At 38.6% G+C, this 21,945-nt stretch overlaps 1 protein-coding gene across 5 annotated transcripts in view; it reads right to left on the bottom strand.

The window, feature by feature from the left end:
* Nucleotides 1–21,945, bottom strand: part of SLC25A26 (solute carrier family 25 member 26) — a 192,892-nt gene that overhangs the window by 142,127 nt on the left and 28,820 nt on the right. For 3 of the 5 annotated variants that reach the window (XM_079114432.1, XM_079114428.1, XM_079114429.1), the window contains 2 exons: nucleotides 17,816–17,920; nucleotides 16,331–16,378 (listed from right to left, as the gene is read on the bottom strand). The exons of 1 other annotated variant lie outside the window; for it this stretch is intronic. In XM_079114432.1, the coding sequence (XP_078970558.1) occupies nucleotides 16,331–16,378; nucleotides 17,816–17,920 (153 nt within the window). The remainder of the gene's footprint in view (nucleotides 1–16,330; nucleotides 16,379–17,815; nucleotides 17,921–21,945) is intronic. One more of the 5 variants, XM_079114430.1, reaches the window with a different exon arrangement.

Genomic DNA, 21,945 nt, shown 5'->3' with positions numbered 1-21,945 from the left:
AACGAATCATATGTTAAATGGATTATAGCTCAGTGAGATGAGTCATGGAAAAAAAATCCATGGGTCCATAGGAACAGTGTAATGCACATGTGCGCGCGTGCGCACACCCCCCCCCCACACACACACACAAATTGGAGAAAGGAAAGCTCTTTTCACAGAATGCCAATTAGACGAATCCAGAGAAAAATGACAGTATTAGGAAAATCAACATTTCGTAATATCTATGTAATAAATGTTAGCAGAAAGAAGTATCCACAGCTGTTGAAAACTATTAGGTGAAAGATTATTGGGGAACAGGATAATCATATGGTCTCAAAATATTATTACCCTAAAGATTACTCTTAATAACAAGGAAGCTGGATCTTTAGTGCACAGAACACTGGAGAATATCAACTGACACAAGCGGCCAAGCTCAGCTTCAGCAAGTGGGAATAGCAGATCCTCCTGGTATAACGCAATATGAAACACCCAGAAACACTTACGCCGCATCCATGCAGATAACAGCACTGATAAGGAAGCTTACAATAAGGAAACCAGACAATTCACACTATGGAAACTTACAGGACGAGTGCCCTGGATTCTACAAGAACATCAACGTCAGAAAGGAAGGAAGCAAAGGAAGGAAAGAAAAGGAAGGAAAGGAGGGAAGGAAGAAAGAGGGGAGGGAGGGAGAGAGGGAGGGAGGGAGGGGAGGGAAGAAAAAAGAAAAAAGGAAGGAAGGAAGGAAAGAAAAGAGAGAGAAAAGAAAAAGTGAGGAAATCTACAACCAGGTGCAATGTGCCATCGAGATCCTGAGGAGACAAGCGTTTACGGCTTTAACTACTGGGGTAACAAAGAAAACTGACCATACATATTAGATACTATTAACACACAGGTATTAAGTTTCTTGGGTATGATAATGGTTATGGTAGTTATGAGAACTGTGATTTCATTCTTGAATTATTTAATGATTATTAGAATGTCTGCTACTAACTTAAAATGTTTCAGGGCAAAAAGCAGAGAGATAAAGGAAGGGAATGGGCTGGGGAGATAGCTCAGTTGGTAGAGTGCTTGCCTCACAAGCACAAGGCCTTGGGTTCAGTCCCCAGCAATGCAAAGAAAAAAAAAAAAAAAAAAAAAAAAAAAGGAAGGGAGGGAGGAAAGGAAGAATGGAGGAGATGATACAAACTTAGAGGCTAGGGGTGTAGCTCAGGGGTGGAGCACTTGCTTAGCACGCACAAAGTCCTGTGTTCAATCGCCAGCACCAAGAAAAATTAATTGGTGAAAAGAATTATGTTTAAACTTTTCTGCAAGTTGTAATTTTCCAAAATAAGACAGTGGATGGGGGTGAAGAAAAAGAATATGCTACTACTCATTTGTAAAAGCTGGGTGCAGTTGTACATGCCCACAGTCCCAGCTACACAAGAGGCTGGTCAGGAGGATCACTGGAGCCCAAGAATTTGAAACTGGCCTGGGGAACACAGTAAGACCCACTTCCCAGCAAGTTAAATAAAACCTCTTCATTCACACCCCTACACAAAAAAGGAAATACAGACACTATTAGGAAAAGAGTGTAAGAATTCAAAGAATTCAGAGCTCAACTCCCCCTATTATCAGCATTATTTTATGCAGACTGTTATTTAAATCACTGGAGTGTTAGTTTTCTCACTCGTTACAAACAGAAAATATCTGTTCATATATAAAATGGTTTATAAGAGAGATACACAGTATAGACGGTTGGGAATCATGACTAGGTAAGTAAGAGGTGCATTACTTTCCAATCACTTAGTTGGCTATGATCCCCCTCCCACCTGGCCCCTGTGGGACTTGGAACTGAACCCAGGTAAACTCTACCACCGAGCTACATTCCCCAGTCCTTTCTATGTTTTATTTTGAGACAGGGTCTCACTAAGTTGCTAAAGCTGGCCTCCAACTTGCAATCCTCCTGCATCAGCCTCCAGGGCCACTAGTATTATAGGCATGTGCTACTACATCCAGGTTGGCTATGATTCTTTAAGGATTACCGGGAAGATTAAGTGAGAAAACATGAATAATACCTGGTATGGCACACAGCAAATGTTGAATAAGCTCAATCTCCATCCTCTTTCAACTACAGAAAATAATGTGATAAGAACTTACCATTTCCCCTTTGCTTGGGGTTTTCGATTAATCAAAACTAGTCCAAAATGTAATGGTTGAGATGTGTTGTCTGCACTACACTTTTTGCTAATGATTATTAAAAATGTCTGAAAGGATGAAGAAAAATCCTTGGTTAACAATTGTGTAAACTAACAGAAAAATCAACAGCGAGAGTAACTTTCAACAAGATCTGTTAGTCAATGAGGTACATCACTGTCACTTCTGAACACTTTTATTGATATCTTCTGCCAGGCAAATGATCTACTTAATTCACCCTATGAGGTGCAACAAATTCCATTCCAAAATGATTTCTTCCTTGGTCATCAATTCATTAACCAAAGTTTCTAGAAGTACAGAGTAATTCACAAGATGAACAACAGTAAAGACCTACAATAATATGGACTGACATTCAGATAAGCTTTATCAGAAAACCTGGTCATCAATTTATAAGACTCCTACAGACAAATTCGATCATTTATTTCCCAAATAACTGGGATCAACACTAAACTGATAATATCAAAATGCTTCTCTAAGAATCATAACATTAACAGAATTCCTTCTACAGAAAAAAAAATCACCAAAACACATTTGAGGCCAAAGAATCATTATGAATGGTCTTTACCAGGTGTCTTTAGTAAGAGATTTATAAAATTACTTCAGGCATTATAGAAAGATAACTCCCTGACCAAAAAAATCAGGATAAAATGAAGGTCTTCAAACAATGAACCATGTCCTTACATTTATTATGCCGTAAGTGTTTTCATTCAGCGAGGAGACTGAGGCAGAGCTGAGGCAGGACCCCGGGCAGCTTTGCAGCCAAGCCCATGGTCTGAACAGTGGTTGGAAAACAGCAAATCCAACACTGGAAAGCAACAAAAAGAAGACCAAACACCCTGAATGCCAGATGAGAACAGCAGGATGGAAGATTCCAAGATTCCCAAGGAGAAGAGACTCAGCACAAAAGACAAGATGATGCCAAGGTTGTCGCAGGAAAAAGGTCAATAATACATTAAAAAAAAAAAAAAAAAAAGAATAAGAAACTCCAAGAAAAAATAAGTTCATGTCCCCAATGTTCAGTCAACTGAATTATAGGATTAAGTTTTAGCTGTGGATATAGTGCAAGAAAAAAGGATCTATCTGATTCTGGAGCTGGAAACATCTCTTTCAAGGTGATACAGCACCAACACGAGAGGAATATAAACCTCACACACTGGACGGGTGAGCATTCATGAAGTCTCAACAAGAACCCTTCATTCACCAGTATTCTATTTCTAGCATCAATACAGAAAAGTCACAGAAGAAGCAACTATGAGGAACAAACAGGTTGAGACTGGGGACCATTTTGACAATGTAGGATGAAGGTACAGCTGAGACAGTCTTTCCAAAACATGGAATTTACAAGCAGGGCAAGGTGGTAAAAAAGGAAGTAACAGTTTCCAGTGCAGAGAAAATTTTAAAATGCAGGGGCTGGCGCGTAGCTCAGGGATAGAGCGCTTGCTGAGCACACGTGAAGCCCTGGTCCTTCCCCAGCACCAGAAAAAGACCAGAGAGGGAGGGAGGGGGAGCAGGCAGGCAGAAATAAACAATTTAAAGTTTCCAAAACCAAAGTAATACATCTGGAATGCCAGGATGAGGCAGTGTTAGGAAGGAGTCTACTGTGAGCTCACTCACATCCTCCAACCCCAAGATTCAAAAGATTGTAACTAAAGTTAAAAAATTAAGAAACAGGGGCTGGGGATATAAGCTCAGTTGGTAGAGTCCCTGCCTTGCATGCACAAGGCCCTGGGTTCAATCCCCAGCACCAAAAAAAAAAAAAAAAAAAAAAAAAATTAAGAAACACATTTAAATATAAATGCATGGATGTAACAGAAGAACTAGTATTAGAAATGGTTTTAAATGTTACCGCTAAAGAGGGGGAGAAGAATGGAGAGGGATGGACAGGGGACTATGGCTTTAAATCTAAGTTCTACACCGTCTGACTTGTTACTGATGGCACAAACCTAAACTAAAAACACAAGCTTTAAGCTTTAAATTCAACCTGTCATTATTTTAGGGAGAAGTATTTCATATAATGTCTGAATCTGGCATTCTTTTTCTAAAAAAACTTTTTAAAAATACTTACTTATATAAAAGATGCTCAAATGGTACAAAGAGTTTACATACATTCTACAACTAGCTTCCCTGAATGTTAATAACTGAAGTATTATCAAAAACAGCTACAGTATTGCTAAATTATAGACCTTATCTGAATTTCAGCAGCTTTCCGCTGACACCGTTTTCCTGTTCCAGGATCCCACACTGCCTTTACTTAGTCTCCTGAGTCCCCACCTATCTATGGCAGTTCCTTCATCTGTATTCTTCATAACCTTGACAATTCTCTCCATTTGAGTTGATATTTTTCCCATGATCACATTGAAAAAGAATTTTTTTTTTTTTTGGAAAAAGACCAAAGAAGTGATGCTGTGTTCCTCTTGGTAATGATATGGGAATGCATGATGCTAATGTATCTTATTACTAGTGATGTTAACTTTGATCACTTGGACAAGGTAAGTTAGTGTCCATCAGTTTTTCCAACTATAAAGTTGTTATTTTTTCTCTTTACTGTTGATAAATAACTTAGGGAAAAGAACTTTGAGACTATGACATTCATTTTTTAAAAATAATTGACAAGAGTATGTATTTTTTCAAGACACAGAATGTGATGGTTTGATATTATATACATTATATAATGAGTTCCATGATCAAATTAATAAGACACACTATTGCCACCCAGGCTGTACTTTAGATCTTATAACCAAAAGTCTACCCTTTGACGAACATCTCCTCAATCTGCCTTTCCCATCCCTGGGAACCATTATTCTTTCTACAAGCTCAATTTTTTTAGATTCACATATAGTGAAATCATGGAGTATCTGGCTTTCTATTATGACACTCATCTTTGATAAGTTAGTTTCAGAGATGCTCAATGAAGCATTTCTGGATAAAATGCTGGTATTTGCTTTAAATTGATACAGAAGAGCAGGCAGTAGGTATAGTATAGGTGGAACAAAATTTGTCAAGAGGTGGTAACTGTTCAAGTTGGGTGAGGAGACTACAGGAATTCATTCTACTAACCCCCTTTTATGTCTTTAAATATTTTGATGGTAATAGTGTTTTTAAAAAATGAGAACCCAAATAAATAAATACAACGTATGTACCAAAAGATAAACAACAAATTTATGCTTTCAAGTACAATGGATCATAAAATATTGACCATACCTGCATTTTCATTTTCTAATTTAAATCACTGTTACCAGGCAAGCAGTTCACACTCCCAGGTTCTCCCAGGTTCCTACAGGTTGAGGTTTCAGTCACCGACATTTAAAACACAGGCATTGTACGCCCTCTAGTGTCTTACTCTACAGCACAAGATTTGCATTGACAAGTTCAGGAACAAAACAAAGAGTATTTTCAAAAAGAAATATCCTTTTCTCTCATCAATTTCTGCTTCCCCACCAGTCAAAAAATTCTCTGAAAATTAGTTAACCATGCACCAGAACCATTTCAATAACAAAAATGATTATCAATTTCTTTCCACCTATGGTGGCATGTCTCAGATCATGTGCTGATGAAGCCCAGATTGGAGGACAAGAGACTAATCAGTCAAAACATTTTCAAGGGGCTGGGGATATAGCTCAGTTCATAGAGTGCTTGCCTGTCAAGCACAAGGCCCTGGGCTCAATCCCAAACACCCGCCATGGAAAAAAAAAAAAAAAAAACATTTTCAAGCACCCTTAATAGAAGCTGGATGAATATGGATGCTGCAGGCAATAATGCCTAATTCAGAAGCATCTCAGTGGGTTCAGCCTACACAGGTGAATTCATTTCTATCTTATAGAATTCTCTGACACTTGGAAATTGGGCCCTACTTTCAGTTCAACAGATTTTGGTCCAGGCCTTACAGATCTACCATTATTTTATATTCCCAGAACTTACTGCAAAATTCTTAGAGAAATAATCAGTGAATTATCTACAAGACATGAGCTGAAAGCAAATCTTGACAAGAAACATAGCCTTTGGAATTATGTATGTGTGACCTCACGTTCCAGTCCTACAACTTCCTAATCATGTAACTTAACACTTAATTTTTTCTAAGCCTCAGTTTACTGATCTGCAAAAAAGAAAAAAGGCCCATGGTTAATATTTTATAGTTTAAAGATAAAGCGCATGATTGTAATTAGCATTCAAATTGTAACTATTTTCATTATATGATCCCTAGGTAATTTGCAGTCAGGTAGTCAAATTCCACAGATAGAAAACATTTTCAACAGTTCCTTTAAATAATTATCTTCAACAATATCTTTAAACTGCCCAAAGGAATTCTAGATTCAGCTGAATTTAGGTTTAATACATGAATACAGTTTCTTTCTTACTCCTCCTTATAAGATTGAGGTTTGTATGTTCAGACAATAAGAAATTTTCAGTATCAAGAATCTCAAGATTAACTCTTAATCCACACAGTATTTAATGGACACAATCTGCATGTACCTGATGAATGTTATTTTCTATTTTTGAATGTCATTTCAGAAAAAATGTTCACAGAGGCAACCTTAACTAGAAAATGACAAAATTACAATAAGGGCTATTCATGGAAGGCACAAGAATACCAGAAAATACATTAAGAAAGATACATTAAATACATTAAAAATACATTAAGAAAGATCTCCTCTTTGGAAATATTGAACGTTTATTTGGGAGAAAACATTAATTTGCCTGGGAATTAAGAGAAGGCTCCATAATTCTTGCCAAATGCATGTTTGCCTAAACATCTATTGGAAATCTTGCCTACCTAAGTGCCTGAAACCAATCTACATCTGAGAAGCAAGTGTGACTAAGTCATTGGTTCGCTCTGGGTATTTCCTGAGTGTGCAGTGTGTGACACCCTTCCAGGTGTTAAATTAACAGTAAGGAACAAAACAGACAGGAGATACCTGCCCCTATATGGTAGATATTCTTGTAGAAGGAGTGAGGCAGGTAATAGATTTGTAAATAAGAGAGATAATTTCAGATAATACTGCCTGTCAGGGTGACAGGTGGGTGAGGGGGTTGGCACAGATCTATCCTAGCCTGAGGGGTCACAGGAGGCCCCTCAGAAAGAGGGCACGTGAACTAACACCTAGATTGTCGCTGGCTCTTTGCGGTTCCAAAATCCGTGGATATTTGTCACCGCCTGCAGCAACAACTTGCACGGGTCTTATGGGTGGTGGAGTGGAAACTGAGGCACTTCTATCTTTCTCTTTAGTGCACTGCTTTCTTGCTTGTTCATAGAGGATAGAGGAAATGAGGTTTACTTGCTTTGAGAGGAGAGAGAGAGAGACTTTGCTTAAGAGAGATTTTGAAAGACAGGCTTTGCTTAGAGCTTAGAGGAAGAGACTTGCTACACCTTAAAGTCCTGCATCCTGTGAACTAAGGGTACGTCCACCCAAGGTGCCCTAGTGATGCGTCTCAGTTCTCGGTTCCGCGATCTGCCTTCCGCCACTGCCCCTACTCGCTGCTGCCCCACGTGTTTTTCCTTTCTTCTGGCTGCTGTTGCGTATGTCCCTACTAGCTACTGCCGCGTGTTTTTCCCTCTGGCTGCTGCCGCACGTCTAGCTGCTTTTTTGCTAATGGCTGCTATTCGTGTCTAGCTGCTTCCGTGGGTGTCTTCTTCTACTGCTTTTCTGCTAATGGCTGCTGTGTCTGTCTCACTCTGCCTACGCTTATATCACCTCCAGGAGGCGGAGAGCAGGGCCATGCCTCTTACGCAAAGATTAGGCGAGAGGCTCCAAGCAGGCAATTAGTGCTCGAGAACACATGCGCATACATTGTGTGCATGGATGAGAAAATCACCTGAGTGTGCTTATGTCAATTAACCTCCTCGCTGCCGATGTGATCAGGCGCCATCCCGGTGCCGCCAACATGGCACAGCCCCCAACACAGATGACATGAGCCACTGTGCAAACGCCACTGTTCTCCATGAGCAGTTCTAGCAAAGCAGACTCTATTTATGTCCTCTAGTGATATTTTTTAATGTTATGTATACTTCTGCTTGCCCAGAACTTACTCCTAAGACTAACATCTAAAGTTTTAACACCAAAGAGAGATATAAACTATTCATTTTAAATATGCATTTGCCTCCCCATAAAATTGTATCTACATATAAAATGCAAAATACACAGCTTATCATAGTGGTTAAGACCACAGGCTCTGGACTCTTTAGTCTTCTCACTTGTTAGACATGAGGGCCTGGGTCAACCACAACCTTAAGTTTCAGGTATTATAAAGTAGATTTCACATTTTGAGCCACTGTGAGGGTTATATGAAACAATGTATGTGAGAATTTAGCACAGTGAATAGAACAGTGTAATTACTTAGTAAACATAATTACTTCAATTTAGAAGGTAAATTACAAACCCAGCATAATGGCACATACCTCTAATCCAAGCTATTCAGGAGGCTGAAGCAGGAGAACCAGTTTGAGAAGCCTGAGCAATAAAGTGAGACCATGTCTCAAAATAAGATTAAAAGTATAATAAAAGTAAAAATAAAACTATAATAAAATTAAAAGTATAAGCCAGTATGGTGCTGGCTTACATGGCATGCTTGAGGCCCCGGGTTTAACCCCCAGTACCACAAAAACATACCCCAAAAAAGCCACTGACATCATTTTTAAGGAAAGTGTTTACATATGTTTATATTAATGGAAGTATTCTGAAATTTTAACTTTAAAATCAAAACTGTAAAAAAACAAATAACTTTTGAAGCAAACTTGTTGTTTTAAAATACTAATTGCAGAGACATCGCCAAACAATTCTTGTTCCCTTTGGAGTGATGAATTTGTGGATAATTTTTATTTTATCCTTCAATATTTCATAATTTATTTCAAAGAACATGTACTACTTTTTTACTCACAAAAGAAATAGACATTATTTCACATCAAAATACGATATTAAATTCTTTTATATTATATTCAGTGGATTATGTTGACATAAGTAGCAATGGGATTTCAAGAATTCATTCTTTTGTTAAGTTAGTATTGATTTTTACACCCCATTTGAGCCATGGAGAATAGAGAAGACCTTGGTTTGCAGTTCTTAGTTAAAAATAATGAAGGGCTGGGGATACAGCTCAGTTGATAAAGTACTTGCCTCCTATGCACAAAGCCCTGGGTTCAATCCCCAGCATCACCAAAAAAGTAAATAAATAATAACTAAATAGAACATTCTGTGCCCCACAAAAAGGATAAAATATTTGTACAATAGTATTTCATGACATCAATTGTCTTCATGACTTTTAAAGAACAGCTTCCATATTGATTGTCGTAGGAACAAAGGTGACAGAATAAAATAAAAAAAGACATGCTAGTTTACAAAGCAGAACTAAATGTCCAGAAAAATTCTGTATAGACAAGGGCTCAAGAACATTAACAACAGAATATTCAAGTATGGGCTGAAGTCGAAGATTTTTGAAAGGAAAGCCGGGAAAGCTGGCACATACACTGGGGAGGGTCTGAGTAGACAGAAAACAGCACACACTGTAGGGTGACTCAGAACTTCCACACTGAAAAGTGACCTCAACTTTCCAGTCCCCACACAGGAAGGCCCGGGAACCTTCTGCTTTCCAGGTAAACAGAACAGATAAATCTAGTACTGCCTCCTGCCCTCCCTTTCACACTTGAAATGGGGCCACGATGGCTAACAGTGCAGTCACCGTTTTGCAACCCTGAGTCAAGCAGCCTGGGCATAAAGGGTGGCCAGCGGAAGGAAAGAGACTAGATCCTCCTCGCCATCACTGAACCAGCACTTCACCTTACATTACCCTCCCTCCCTCCCTCCCTCCTTCCTTCCTTCCTCCCTCCCTCCCTCCCTCTCTCTCTTTTCTTTCTTTTTTGGTTCCAGGGATTGAACCAGGGGCCCTCAACCACTGAGCTGCATCCCCAGGCCTTTGTATTTATGTATTCATTTTATGTAGAGAAAGGGTCTTGTTAAGTTGCTAAGGGCCTCACTAACTCAGATTTCTTGTTATTAGAGGGGGAAAAAAAAAACACTTATCAAAAGAAAAAATAAGGGGCTGGGGAGATAGCTCAGTCGGTAGAGAGCTTGCCTTGTAAGCACAAGGCCCTGGGTTCGATCCCCAGCACTCAAAAAAAAAAAAAAAAGAAACAGCTCTGTGTTCAGATTTTCTGTTAACAGCAGTCTAAAAGCAATCCACGCTAACTCACAAAGACGAAGGAAGATGATACTCCCACATGGGACGAAAAACACCAAGGAATAAGAAAGAGCCACTACAAACAGTAAGGTTTATGATTCAACATTTAAAATAACGAATTGACACAATTTCCACCTTTATCCAGCTTTATTATGTGTTTACACTGAAGAGTCATATCACTGCATTTACCTCCCATTAAACAATACACACAGGAACTGGTGCCCCTTTAGGAAAATGTGACCAATGTGCAAAAACAAAAATACGTACCATTTGCAAAACTTTACAGTGCAAACAAAATTTGTTCGCGGAATCAGAAAAGCAAATAGCAGCTGGTTTCAAGTAAACACAACATGAGAAAATATGCACTAAAGGGCTAAAGTAATTTTTCTACATTAAGATAATTTTACAAAATTGTTCTTGCTAAAAATGTTTATTTAAGAGATGATGAAAAACTGTAGGCTAAAATCCAGATTTGAGGACTAATAATTTTAGGTTCCTGCATTAAAGGATTAACTGAATGAACAATCCTTCATTCTTCATAAAGAAACCCTACAGTAGTCATAATAATATAAATGTAATTAAATGACTCATTTTATAAACCTCTGTGAATAAAGGGGAAATTTCATTTTCATCTGTTTAATATTCCCATTAATAACAATGTCTCATTACACATTTACCAAAAGTCTGAACAATAAAACAATGGACAAATTCCAAGAACAAACAGGGATTTTTTCCCCCTTTTCCCATGAAGCTAACATTATGGAATTTTAACAGATGTTCTATTTGGTCATAGCTAATAAAATGAATTATGCAGGATTAAAATAGAGTTCAATATGTTTGCATTGAATTTTAGCTGAAAAACAATTTCACATTAAAAGTATGGAAAGGTTTCTAATCATTATTTTTTCTTTTTTTAGAATTACTAAGATGCAGAAAATAAGTGAATTATTACATTACTATTTTTCCAATAAAACCAGACATGAAAACTATTTTTTCATAAATCTTAAGGAAACTGAAACCTTAGAAAATTATACACTTTGGTATTTCTTCATCTATATAATGCAAAGTTCATAGTAATGTAGTATGTTAGGCAGAGTCACTATCCTGCCTATTCCCAAGTCCCTTTATAGCTCCCTCACCATTCTCAAATGATCATGGTGTCCAGTGGCATGTGGACAAAAAAAAAAAAAAAAAAGCTTAAAAAGAACAACAACAACAAAAACTAACATTTGTTTTTCTTGTGTGCTCACTATGCAAGTTTCATGCCTGTGCATCTACAAAGAGGTAAAAATCCAATCCTTTCAAAAAGAACTTGCATGCTACCTAGGAAGACAACCGAAATATGACAAGCCAAAAGAGAAAGAAAGAGGTAAATCAAAGAAAATAACTTCATATAAACACACAGAGACAAGACATACAGCACTGATAAAAGGAGAAGAAAACCCCCCACTTATCTTTTCTCTTTTTACTACCATGAAAGCAGGAAGTAGCACACAGACTTAGGACAGTAAATAAGTAACAGAAGTCCTAACTATAGTTGTTGCATAACATTTTTCAATGGGAAACAGTAGGTGTTGCAATCTCAGCAACAAAGTCTTTCTCTGAATGGGTAATCTTTTCTGAAAAATACATTACAGTGAATTGCCAATTTGATTCAAAAAAGTATAATCATAAAGTATTTCCAACCCTTTTACATTGATCATTTTGATCAGCTCAACCATCAGTTACGGTAATTTCCCATTATTATACCAAGCTGCTGTTTTCCCTACAGAAGTAGCCAGCAAATACAAAATCAGTAGCAGGCTGCAATTTGTTTCAACTATAAGAAATTCTTCTATACAAAACATTTGGAAGAAACAAACGTGGCTAGAAGTTCTTCAAGCAATTATGGTTTTCTGGCTTCACATTCAAGAACAGCAATTGTTACCCCTCATCATGAAGCCACATTCGCACATTTAAGTGCACAGATCAAGGTTACATCCGGGTTCAAGAACCTACAAACCAGGGGCCGCTTCAATTTCTAGGCTTCCTAGTAGGCCGTATTGCCATAACACCTGTCTCACAGGACTGCTATAAGGGTCAATATTTCAAAGAGAACAGTCCATGCAGAGTTCCCAGCACAAATGGGCAAACTTGGGTTCAGAAGCAAGTAAAACGCCAAGAGCAGGGAGCTGGTAAAGGCAGAGCTGTACTTCAGGTTTAGGTGCCCTTCACTGCCAAAGGTTCTTTTAGTTACCAAACAAGCATAGTTCATATTCTTGAGTACACATTATGTGTCAGTTACCACTGAAAACACTTCATAAACACCCCTCATTTAATTTTCACAAGAATTTTATGATGGTTCAAATAATAAATACACAGTGAAGGAAATGAAATGTGTTAATATGCTCAGTCTCATTTATAACTAAAATTAAAACTGCAATGATATTTTCTACTTCACAGATTGCTGTACCATTGTTTAGGCCCGGAAAACAAAAAGCTCTGTACTGGTGGCAAAGTGCCCACTGGCACTTTCATAAAACAAGTTGGTGTTATCTATCAAAACTGCAAACGCCCATCCTTTAACCAAGTAATCTTACTTCCAGGCATGCATCCTACAAAAGCCCTCGACTGTATACAAAAAGACATCTGAACATAGGCATTGCAGCACATTTGAAATGCCCACCAATGGGCAAGTGGTCAAGTATACAAAGGCTCATTTGTACAACAAAATATCATACAACCATTAAAAAAAAAAAAAAAAAAGAAGGCGCTCTTCATTAAGTGGTTTACAATGATCTCAAAAACAGGTTAACAAATGACAATGTAAAACAGAACTCTAGAACTGAATGCCCTTGTAAAGACTCAGAAGACTACTATAATAAGACGAGTTTGAGGGGAAGGGGGAAGGCCTGGACTGGACAGCCAACAGAGCTGGCAGGAGACTTTCAAAGACAATCAAAAGATTGATCCTGTCTGGACACCAGATTTGGGGGGAATTCCCATTGAATTAAGGATGACCTTGATAAGGTCAAGTTTGGAAAGCTGTTGTATGTAATTTGGAGTGGATTTTTCAATAAGTGGTAACATTTACACCTAAATTTTGGAGGCCTCAAGGAACTCACAGAACAGGCTGAATGATTTGTTTGACCTGCTTGACTGCTGTGGCAAAGTTGGGAATAGAGGGAACAATTCTCATCTAACTCCAAATTCTTCAGTGGCTACTCTCATCTATCAAAAAAAAAAAAAAAAGCCAGGAGTTACTCATTACCCAAATGACAACATCCTACCACAGAGAGCTCCAACCAGCTTGGCACCTTCAGATCTGTATAGCCAAGAGCCACACAACATTAACTTATCCTCCAAATCTCAGGAGACCCCAGTCAGGTTCTTTCCAGGGCTTTTCCACGTGGCCCTCTCTAGTTGCTTAGCAAATATCCAACTGAGGTCAACAGGGCCAACTGTTCTCGTAAAGCATCCTCCCTTGGCTTGAGATAGATCTGGGAAGTCACTCTCTTCTATGGGCATGAAATCCCCAGTTCTACTTAGACCAGCAAGATCCACATGTTCCTTCCTTGTGCCGTTGCTTTTGCTGTTATATCTGCCTTCCTTGACTGCTTCTAATGGCCACTCTTTCCAGAATCCAGCCAGACTCATCTTTATTAATGTAACAATGCTAGCTGAGTACCACCAAGCAGTGCTTCCTCTACAAACCCAGGTGCATCTTGTACATACATACCTCACTGCTGCCCTGCCTGCACTGCACTGGCAAGAGGACACTCCCCTGTGTTTGTCCCCATAAGAAAGTAAATCCTTCAGGGCAGAAATGTTCTGCATTATGTCCCCCCACACAGCAGGCACTCCAAAATGACTACTGCACAGAATTTGTGAATAAAAGATCTACTACTGATAAAAGATCAGACTACTGCTGAGCTTATCCCTGCTTCTTCTGAAACAAACTGCCTTCTCTGCTTGCTTTCTCTACAGAAGTCCTAATTCATATCAACACACAAGGCTGCTCTCCACAAAATTTTCAGGCCAGTGGACCATCTGAAATCAAAGTGACTGTAACAGCAGCTATGATTCTGCTCCCCGCTTATGTCTCATTGCAATAATACCCCTGCTTTAAGATGCTTATCCACATCTAATTTGGCCAAGATCATGAGAAAAATGAAAACTGAAAGGGTGAGGTAAATAGTATAACCTGCTCACATTGCTTAAACTCAGTGTAAAATTCACAGCAACTACAATAGTAGGAAAACATAAGAGATAAGTATCCAATTTCCAGAAACATCACATGCAATTTAAAAAGTGTGACAGCATTCACAAAGTCCAAGGAACATATGTAATATATTGTATAATACATGGATTCAGATTTCAATCTCATTTTAATGGATTACTGCTAAAGAGAGAAATTTTTTTTTAATTGCACACAGAATAAATGTATAAATCTCCTGGGGATTCTCACTAAGGCTTCCAAGTATTTTCTCAATGAAACAATCAAAGAAGTTCTTGGCAAAAAGATTTAATGTTGGCATAAGAATAATATAAGAATTAAAACTATAATGTAAAAATTTTGTTCAAAGCAAACTTCTTGTTTTTCTCACTTTGAAAAGAAGCTATGTTTCATTCAGCAATAATTCTCTCATTCTATCTGAGAGTCTGCACAGAAGCAAGACTTCAACCAAAATTGGTTCTGAAGGATCTTTTATGAACACCCATAATGTAGAAGACCCCAATTAAATTTCCAACAAAGCACTGATGTTTTGAGTAAACAAAGTCATCTCAGGGAGGTCACACTATTTACAAGGATTACAGTTAAAAAATTAATTACTATCATAACATATGTCAAAACAAATTTTCAGAAGAATAGAATGCAGTTATAATGATGTGTTTTGTCTTTTTATATGCAAAAATCAGTATTCTCTGGAATGTAAATATAGTCATTTATTCAGCACACTTCCAAAAACTAAAAAGCATTATTGTCCTTTTTCCTGTGCCCAGGTGAAACCTGAATGAATAAGTTTTAGAAAGTCAGAAAACAAGTACAGAATGGTTCTGAAAGAGGGAAGTCCTCCTCACACAAATAACTCCTTTTGAAACACTTGATTTGCCAAGAAAAGAAGTTCTCAAAGCTCCAGAACAACTAGGCTACACTGCAGATTGTCACCTTTTGAAAAGCCCTTTTGCATGTAACAGTGTTGGTGCTTGTAAGGAAGGCAAGCTTACCTCTTAGAGTGCTTCTTTCTTTTTACTAATTTCTCATAAATTCTCCACACTACAGAAATGAACTGGATATCTTACTCTTAGTTATTTTTTAATAATTTGGCTATAAGAGATACTTAGCCATCCTACAGTGACAGTGAAGCTATGTGGCCACTCTGACCACAGGGGGTGGCTCTTCCAGCAAATCCCTCTACCATTCTTTTAGATGTAAGAACCCAAACTAAACAATGTTTAAAAGAGTGATCATAATTTCCCTTTTTCTGATTTTTTTTTATACCAAAAATTAAACCCAGGGTACTTAAACACTGAGTCAAATCCCCAGTCCTTTTAATATTTTATTCTGAGATAGGGTCTCATTAAGTTGCGTAGGGCCTCGCTAAGTTGCTGAGCTGGCTTTGAACTTGCAAACCTCCTGCCTCAGCCTCCCCAGTCCCTGGGACTGCAGGCATGTTATCACCACATCCAGCCCTTTTTTGTTTTTTTAAACTAGTTTCTCCAAATACATTTATGATTGTTAAAAATAGATAAATTTACTGTAATTCCAGTTACTTGAGAGTCTGAGGCAGGAGGATTGCAAGTTTAAGGCCCTTCTTGGCAACTTAGTAAAACCCTGTATTAAAATAAAAAGGACCTGGGATGTATCTCAGGGGTAGAGCACCCCTGGGTTCAATCCCTAGTACTGGGGGGAAAAAAATGTGCGCACACACACACACACAAACACGAATGTTGAACAAACTATATCATTCTTCTGCACTTCAATAGGGAAAATTAAATGAGTTACCTCTCTTAAAACTGTGCTTTTATAGCCTCGATACAAGCCATGGATGCCCTGAAACAAACAAAAAACCAAGAACTTGTAAAGTTAAAAAGGCAAAGATTTCTAAATGACATTCTGAAAAAACAGGTTCATCTGTTCTAAAATGTGGGTTCTGAAACATTCATCCACACCACAGTTCTACAAGAGAGTAAAGGTTCTAAACTGGCTTAAGGGATATAAAACTCAAGTGACTTAATTCCCTTAAAAATGTAAGCATCCCTAAAAACAAAACTGGCTACATGTTCATTTAGTTTCAGTTGCTATTATTCAATATTTCTTCTCATGAAAAAAGCATATGAGATGCTTTGAATATATTTCCAAAACAAATGCATACAAACATCAATTATCCTTTCACATAAAAGGAAAATATTTCATAACATCAGAAATTTATTAATAATTGCTTAATGAAGTAGTGATATTTATTTCGAGGTAAAACTGGATTTATCTGCATGGTCCAATGGGGATTCTGTAGGATGGATATCATACATAAATTAGATTTTTAATGTTTCTTTACTCCCTAAGAATAATGGGACAGACTAACGATAACTTTCTTAAAACCCAGATTCACCGAGATTGATTTGGTTAGTGTGTTGTGTGCTACTGGGGACTGAACCCAGAGTTCCTCTACTACTCAGCTACACCACCAGTCCTTTTAATTTTGAGACAGGGTCTTACTAAGCTGCTCAGGTTGGCCTGAAATTTGCACTTCTCCTGCCTCAGCCTCCCAAGTTGATGGGATTACAAGTGTGAATCACCACCACAGGCTGAGACTGACTCCCATTTGAAAAAAAAAAAAAAAAAGGCCACCAGGTACATAGGACTGTAGTCCAGCTAGTAGAGAAGCTGAAGCAGGACTGCTTGAGCCCGGAAGTTTGAGGCCAGCCTAAGCAACAAACTAGACCCTGTCTCAAAAAAACAAAACAAAGCCTTCGATAAAAACTGTAAGGGAGAACAGAGTAGTGCTCCCTAGTCAATGGCTAGGAAGAGTAATTTCTGACCCAAGCTAACCTGGATTAGGTTAAAAAAAAAAAAAATTATATTTTGATACAAATGTGAAGTTGGTCCCCATTCTCAATCTATTACTATATTTCTTTTCCATGGGCCCTCAAATTCTGTAGGGATGTTTTAATAAGTTATTCACTTTACATATTTCTGATTTGTTCTGTGTCTGATTCCAAAGTAACTGTAGGGAGTTTACAATTCAGGATACAAACAGTAATGGTACTCACTGTATGTTTGTTCAGAAAGTTGAGAAAGAAGTAAAACTAGAAATTCAAAAACAGAGAAAAGGCAAAGACAGTCTTAGTAAAAAAGTTACTAAAATTGAATTTAATTCACCTCCAGGGTTTCCTCTAAGGCTCTGGTCATGAGACACACAGTATTCCTATTAACTACTATTAAAATGGTATTCAACAAAGCAAAGAGAGAAAACCTAAAAACACATCTCACCTCTTCATATAAGATGTTAGAGAAAATCTGAAATGTTCTTGAAGAAGCAGATACCTGTGCCCTCTGCTTAACCACTTCTGAAGGAACTCGAATAAGGCAGGCAACCTAAAATATATAAATTTAATTACATCCTGAGAAGAAAATAACTGTTGCAAAAATTGAAATATTTTCCATAAGCAAAACTTACAGTAAATATATATCATGTACAGGTTAGAGCAAGATGTCAGCGCAAGGCTGATCATCAACTGGTACCTGTATCCTGCCTGCCACCCAAGTCCCCGGGCCCCCACCATGCAACAGCTGAGGAGGGTTCCAGCATCCTTGGACTCAGTGCTGTCATTCCGGTTGGCTTGGTGCTGACTGGCACATGCCTACACCTTACCAGTCAATATGAAGTAAAGTACACACCACCTTATTTAAAGTATACACTTTATTTAAAGTAAAGTATACACCTCCAGGATTTTACCTTTATGCCTCAAGGTAACTCACTTATTTTCAGAAACAGGATAAAGAATAAAGAATTGGTCAAACCAGAAGGTACTCTGCCCACAGGAGGACAGAGGCAGGGGTGGAGATAGGGTGGCAGGGTACAGGGAGGGAAACTGATCATATAAACTGTTTTAATGGAAATCCTATATTTACACCTCTATGTATTAAGCAGTCTGCCAAAGACACAAACTTTGTACCTTAGATTTTCGCGTAACCTAACTCTGGCGTCCACTGTTTGACAAGTGGTTGAAGACATTGATTTTAAACTTTCAGAATTAAAATATAATACATTCACATCTGAGGCACAGTAAGAAATGTGGACAATCTCTTCTATAACACATGTAACAGAATGGAAAGAAAAATAAGAAACTTAACAAAACCATCCCACCAAATAAGTCACACAAACTCAAAATTGTCTGTATTTTTCCATCTATATTCTTCAAATTCCTAAACAGAGATTAGGACCCAGTTTGGATAGATCTAATGTAAGGTTTTGTCTTTCCATAATTAAAGTGGCTCTTAGGCAAATGCTGGCATTTTTTTTTTAATTTTTAGACTGCATTTTGATTCATCGTACACAAATGGGGTACATCATTTCATTTCTGTGGTCATGCACAATATAGATTCATACCATTCGTGTAATCATATGTGTGCAGAGGGTAATGATGTCTGTCTCACTCCACCACCTTTCATACCCGCCTCCCTCTCATTTCCCTTTATGTAATCTTGCAGATAAATGGATGGAGCTGGAGACTACCATGCTAAGTGAAATAAGTCAATCCCTAAAAACCAAAGGCCGAATGTTTTCCCCGATAAGTGGATGATGATATACAATGGGGGTTGGGGAGTGGGAGTGAGAGAAGAATGGTTGGCAAATTTTTTTATGTCAAAAACCAAATAGTAAATACTTTACACTACAAGCCACGTGGCGGAGGCCATAACTGTTCAACTACACTGTTTCAGCACAAAACAGCCATGAATAAATAACATGTAAATGAATGTGTTCCAATAAAACTTATTTACAAAACACTAGTGCTAGTTTGACAACTCTTGCTCAAGGAATAAACACTGGCAAATTCTTCTTTGATATTAGCCTTGGCAAGAGCAAAACAGGCAGAGAATACACATGATCCTCAGCACCCCAAGACAAAAGGGACAAAGATGATACATGACGAGATTCTAGATTCAGAGACAGCCAGCATGTACATAATACCACTGAAAACTAAAAATTAACTATTCTTTATGTTGATATATAACAACAGATATGGTTATGACAAAAGTCATTTCCTAGAGTTATTTTTCTCCCCAAACTGACAATATCTACAAAACAATATAATCTGATTTCCATTTCTCCATCAAGTATTTGAATGCTTATTATTAATAAAGATGTCTGCAACTGTGGCCAACATATCTTTCCACCTAGACTTCCTTCAAACTTGCTTAATTTAGTCCAACAAAAATATACTGAAGGCCAGGGATATAGCTCAGTTGGTAGAGTGCTTACCTCATAAGCACAGGGCCCTGGTTTCAAACCCCAGCATCACAAAAAAAAAAAAAAAAAAAATACACACACAAACACACAGACACTTAAGCCAGACACCGCACAGACAAGGACCATGGGAAACGCGAAGGATACATACAGGTCGGGGAAAATAACCAGAGTTTGTCAATTCAGAGAACATTCAAATGAACTGACAATAAAGGCAGGAAAGGTATAATGGGGAGAGTGAACAATTACATCCCATGACACAAGGCAGAGGGGTGGGAGAACAGTTCTGGTCTCTGCAGACAGCATCACCTAGCTGGTAGCCACCAAGCAATGATCAAAGCACCAACAGAAAAGTCAGAAGCATCAGGAAAACTGAAGAGACAGACAAGGAGGCCCCAGATGCCATCACGGGAGCTTGACCATCACTCCACAGACAGTGAAAGAGTTTAAGCAGAGGTGGCTACAGTGTATGGAACAGCTGTGGGGTGGGCAGAAAAGGACAGTAAGAAGTCAGGGGAAGAGACAGGCCAGAAGACAGGGGATAAGTTAAAGAACTGCTACAAAAGGTCTATAAAAGATGCCAGGAAAGGAATATGGCCCACAGAAGGGTCAAATTTGAAGGAAAAGCCAGGACTAATATGCCCTAGACTCAGTTTGAATGATGAGCATACAATGGTCCCATCGGATAAGAACAGGGGCCAGAGGAGGAAGAGCAGAAGAAAGATAAAGTTCAAAATGGGAAACTGGCCAGGCGCAGTGGCACATGCCTGTAATCCCAGCACCTCAGGAGGGACCCGAGTTCAAAGCCAGCCTCAGCAACTTAGTGAGGCCCTAAGCAACTCAGCAAGACCTGTCTCTAAATAAAGTATTAAAAAGGGCTGGGGATGGGGTTCAGTGGCCCTGGGTTCAACTCCAGGTACCAAAAAAAAAAAAAAAAAAAAAGAGCAAAAGACCAAAAGGCCAAGAATGGAGCCTAGAGGAACATCAATTTTTTTTTAAGGGCTAATAACAGGAAAGAACCGGTTGGAGACGTGAGGAATAGCAGAGATACAGGCTACAGTGAGCACCTGCCTTCCTCAGATGCCTAATTCCCAACTCTGCTGTGAGGCTTCCCAGTCGGGGCAAAGACAGTTAGTCCCGCTCCTCCCTGCACAGAACTGCAAGCAGGAAAGGGGGTTCACAAATCAGACACTGCTGCCCAGGGTCTGAGTCTAGAGCTAGGCTGGCCAATATGCAGGGAATTTGAAATGTGCTAAGGGCAAAACACACATCAGATTTTGAAAACTTGGTATGAAAAAATAATGTGAAATATTTCATTTGAAATTTATGCTGATTGTGAAATATTATGGATGTGTTAGGTTTATGTGTTAGTGGAATGGTTATGGTTATTAACAACCATTCCACTGGGGCAGGGGATGAGCACTTTGCCAAGCACATGTAGGGCCCTGGGTTCAACCCCCAGTATGGAAAAAAGAAAAAGGAGACAGAACAAAAATCTTGTCATTGTTTTTCACTTTTTTTAATGCAGCCACCAGAAAATGTAAAATTACTTCAACCTTTTGAATTATGTTCCCACTGGCCATGCCAGCACTGTCCCAGACTTTGGGGACAGTTTAACCTTCAGTCACAGCAGCAGCATTCAGTGATGGAGGCTCTGGCGTCAGGATGGACCCAGTGGGAAGCCAGTGGCAGCACCCCAGCCACACACCTGGGGTACAGGCCTCACTGTGGCTGCTCCTCTCAATCACTTCACTGTCTCATGCTCCAGTCCTGCCTGTATTCTCAGAGTCACAAATGGTATTCCGAGTCAGCCATAGAAGTAACAGCTTTTCTGGAGGCAAGAACCAGAACACTGACGGTAAATGATTAATTATGTCAGTAAGTGACATTTGGTATGTCGCAGACTGTCTGGTGATAGCAACTCAGCACTGAGTGCAGAGCTCAACACAGTGCCTAAGAGCCTGGGTCCTAATCTGCCTGCCAGTGGTTAGGAAGACTGAGATGTGCTCTAAGTGGACCAGACACATCAGATTTTTAAACTGGGATGAAAAAATAATGTGAAATACTCAATAATTTATACTGATTGTACATTGAAATATTAACACTATGAATGTCTAGGTTTAATAATGTTATTAAAAATCATCCCGCTGGG

Source organism: Sciurus vulgaris (assembly GCF_902686455.1).
Source record: "Sciurus vulgaris genome assembly, chromosome: 16".
NCBI lineage: Eukaryota > Metazoa > Chordata > Mammalia > Rodentia > Sciuridae > Sciurus > Sciurus vulgaris.
This window is presented reverse-complemented; position numbering and strand designations above follow the sequence as displayed.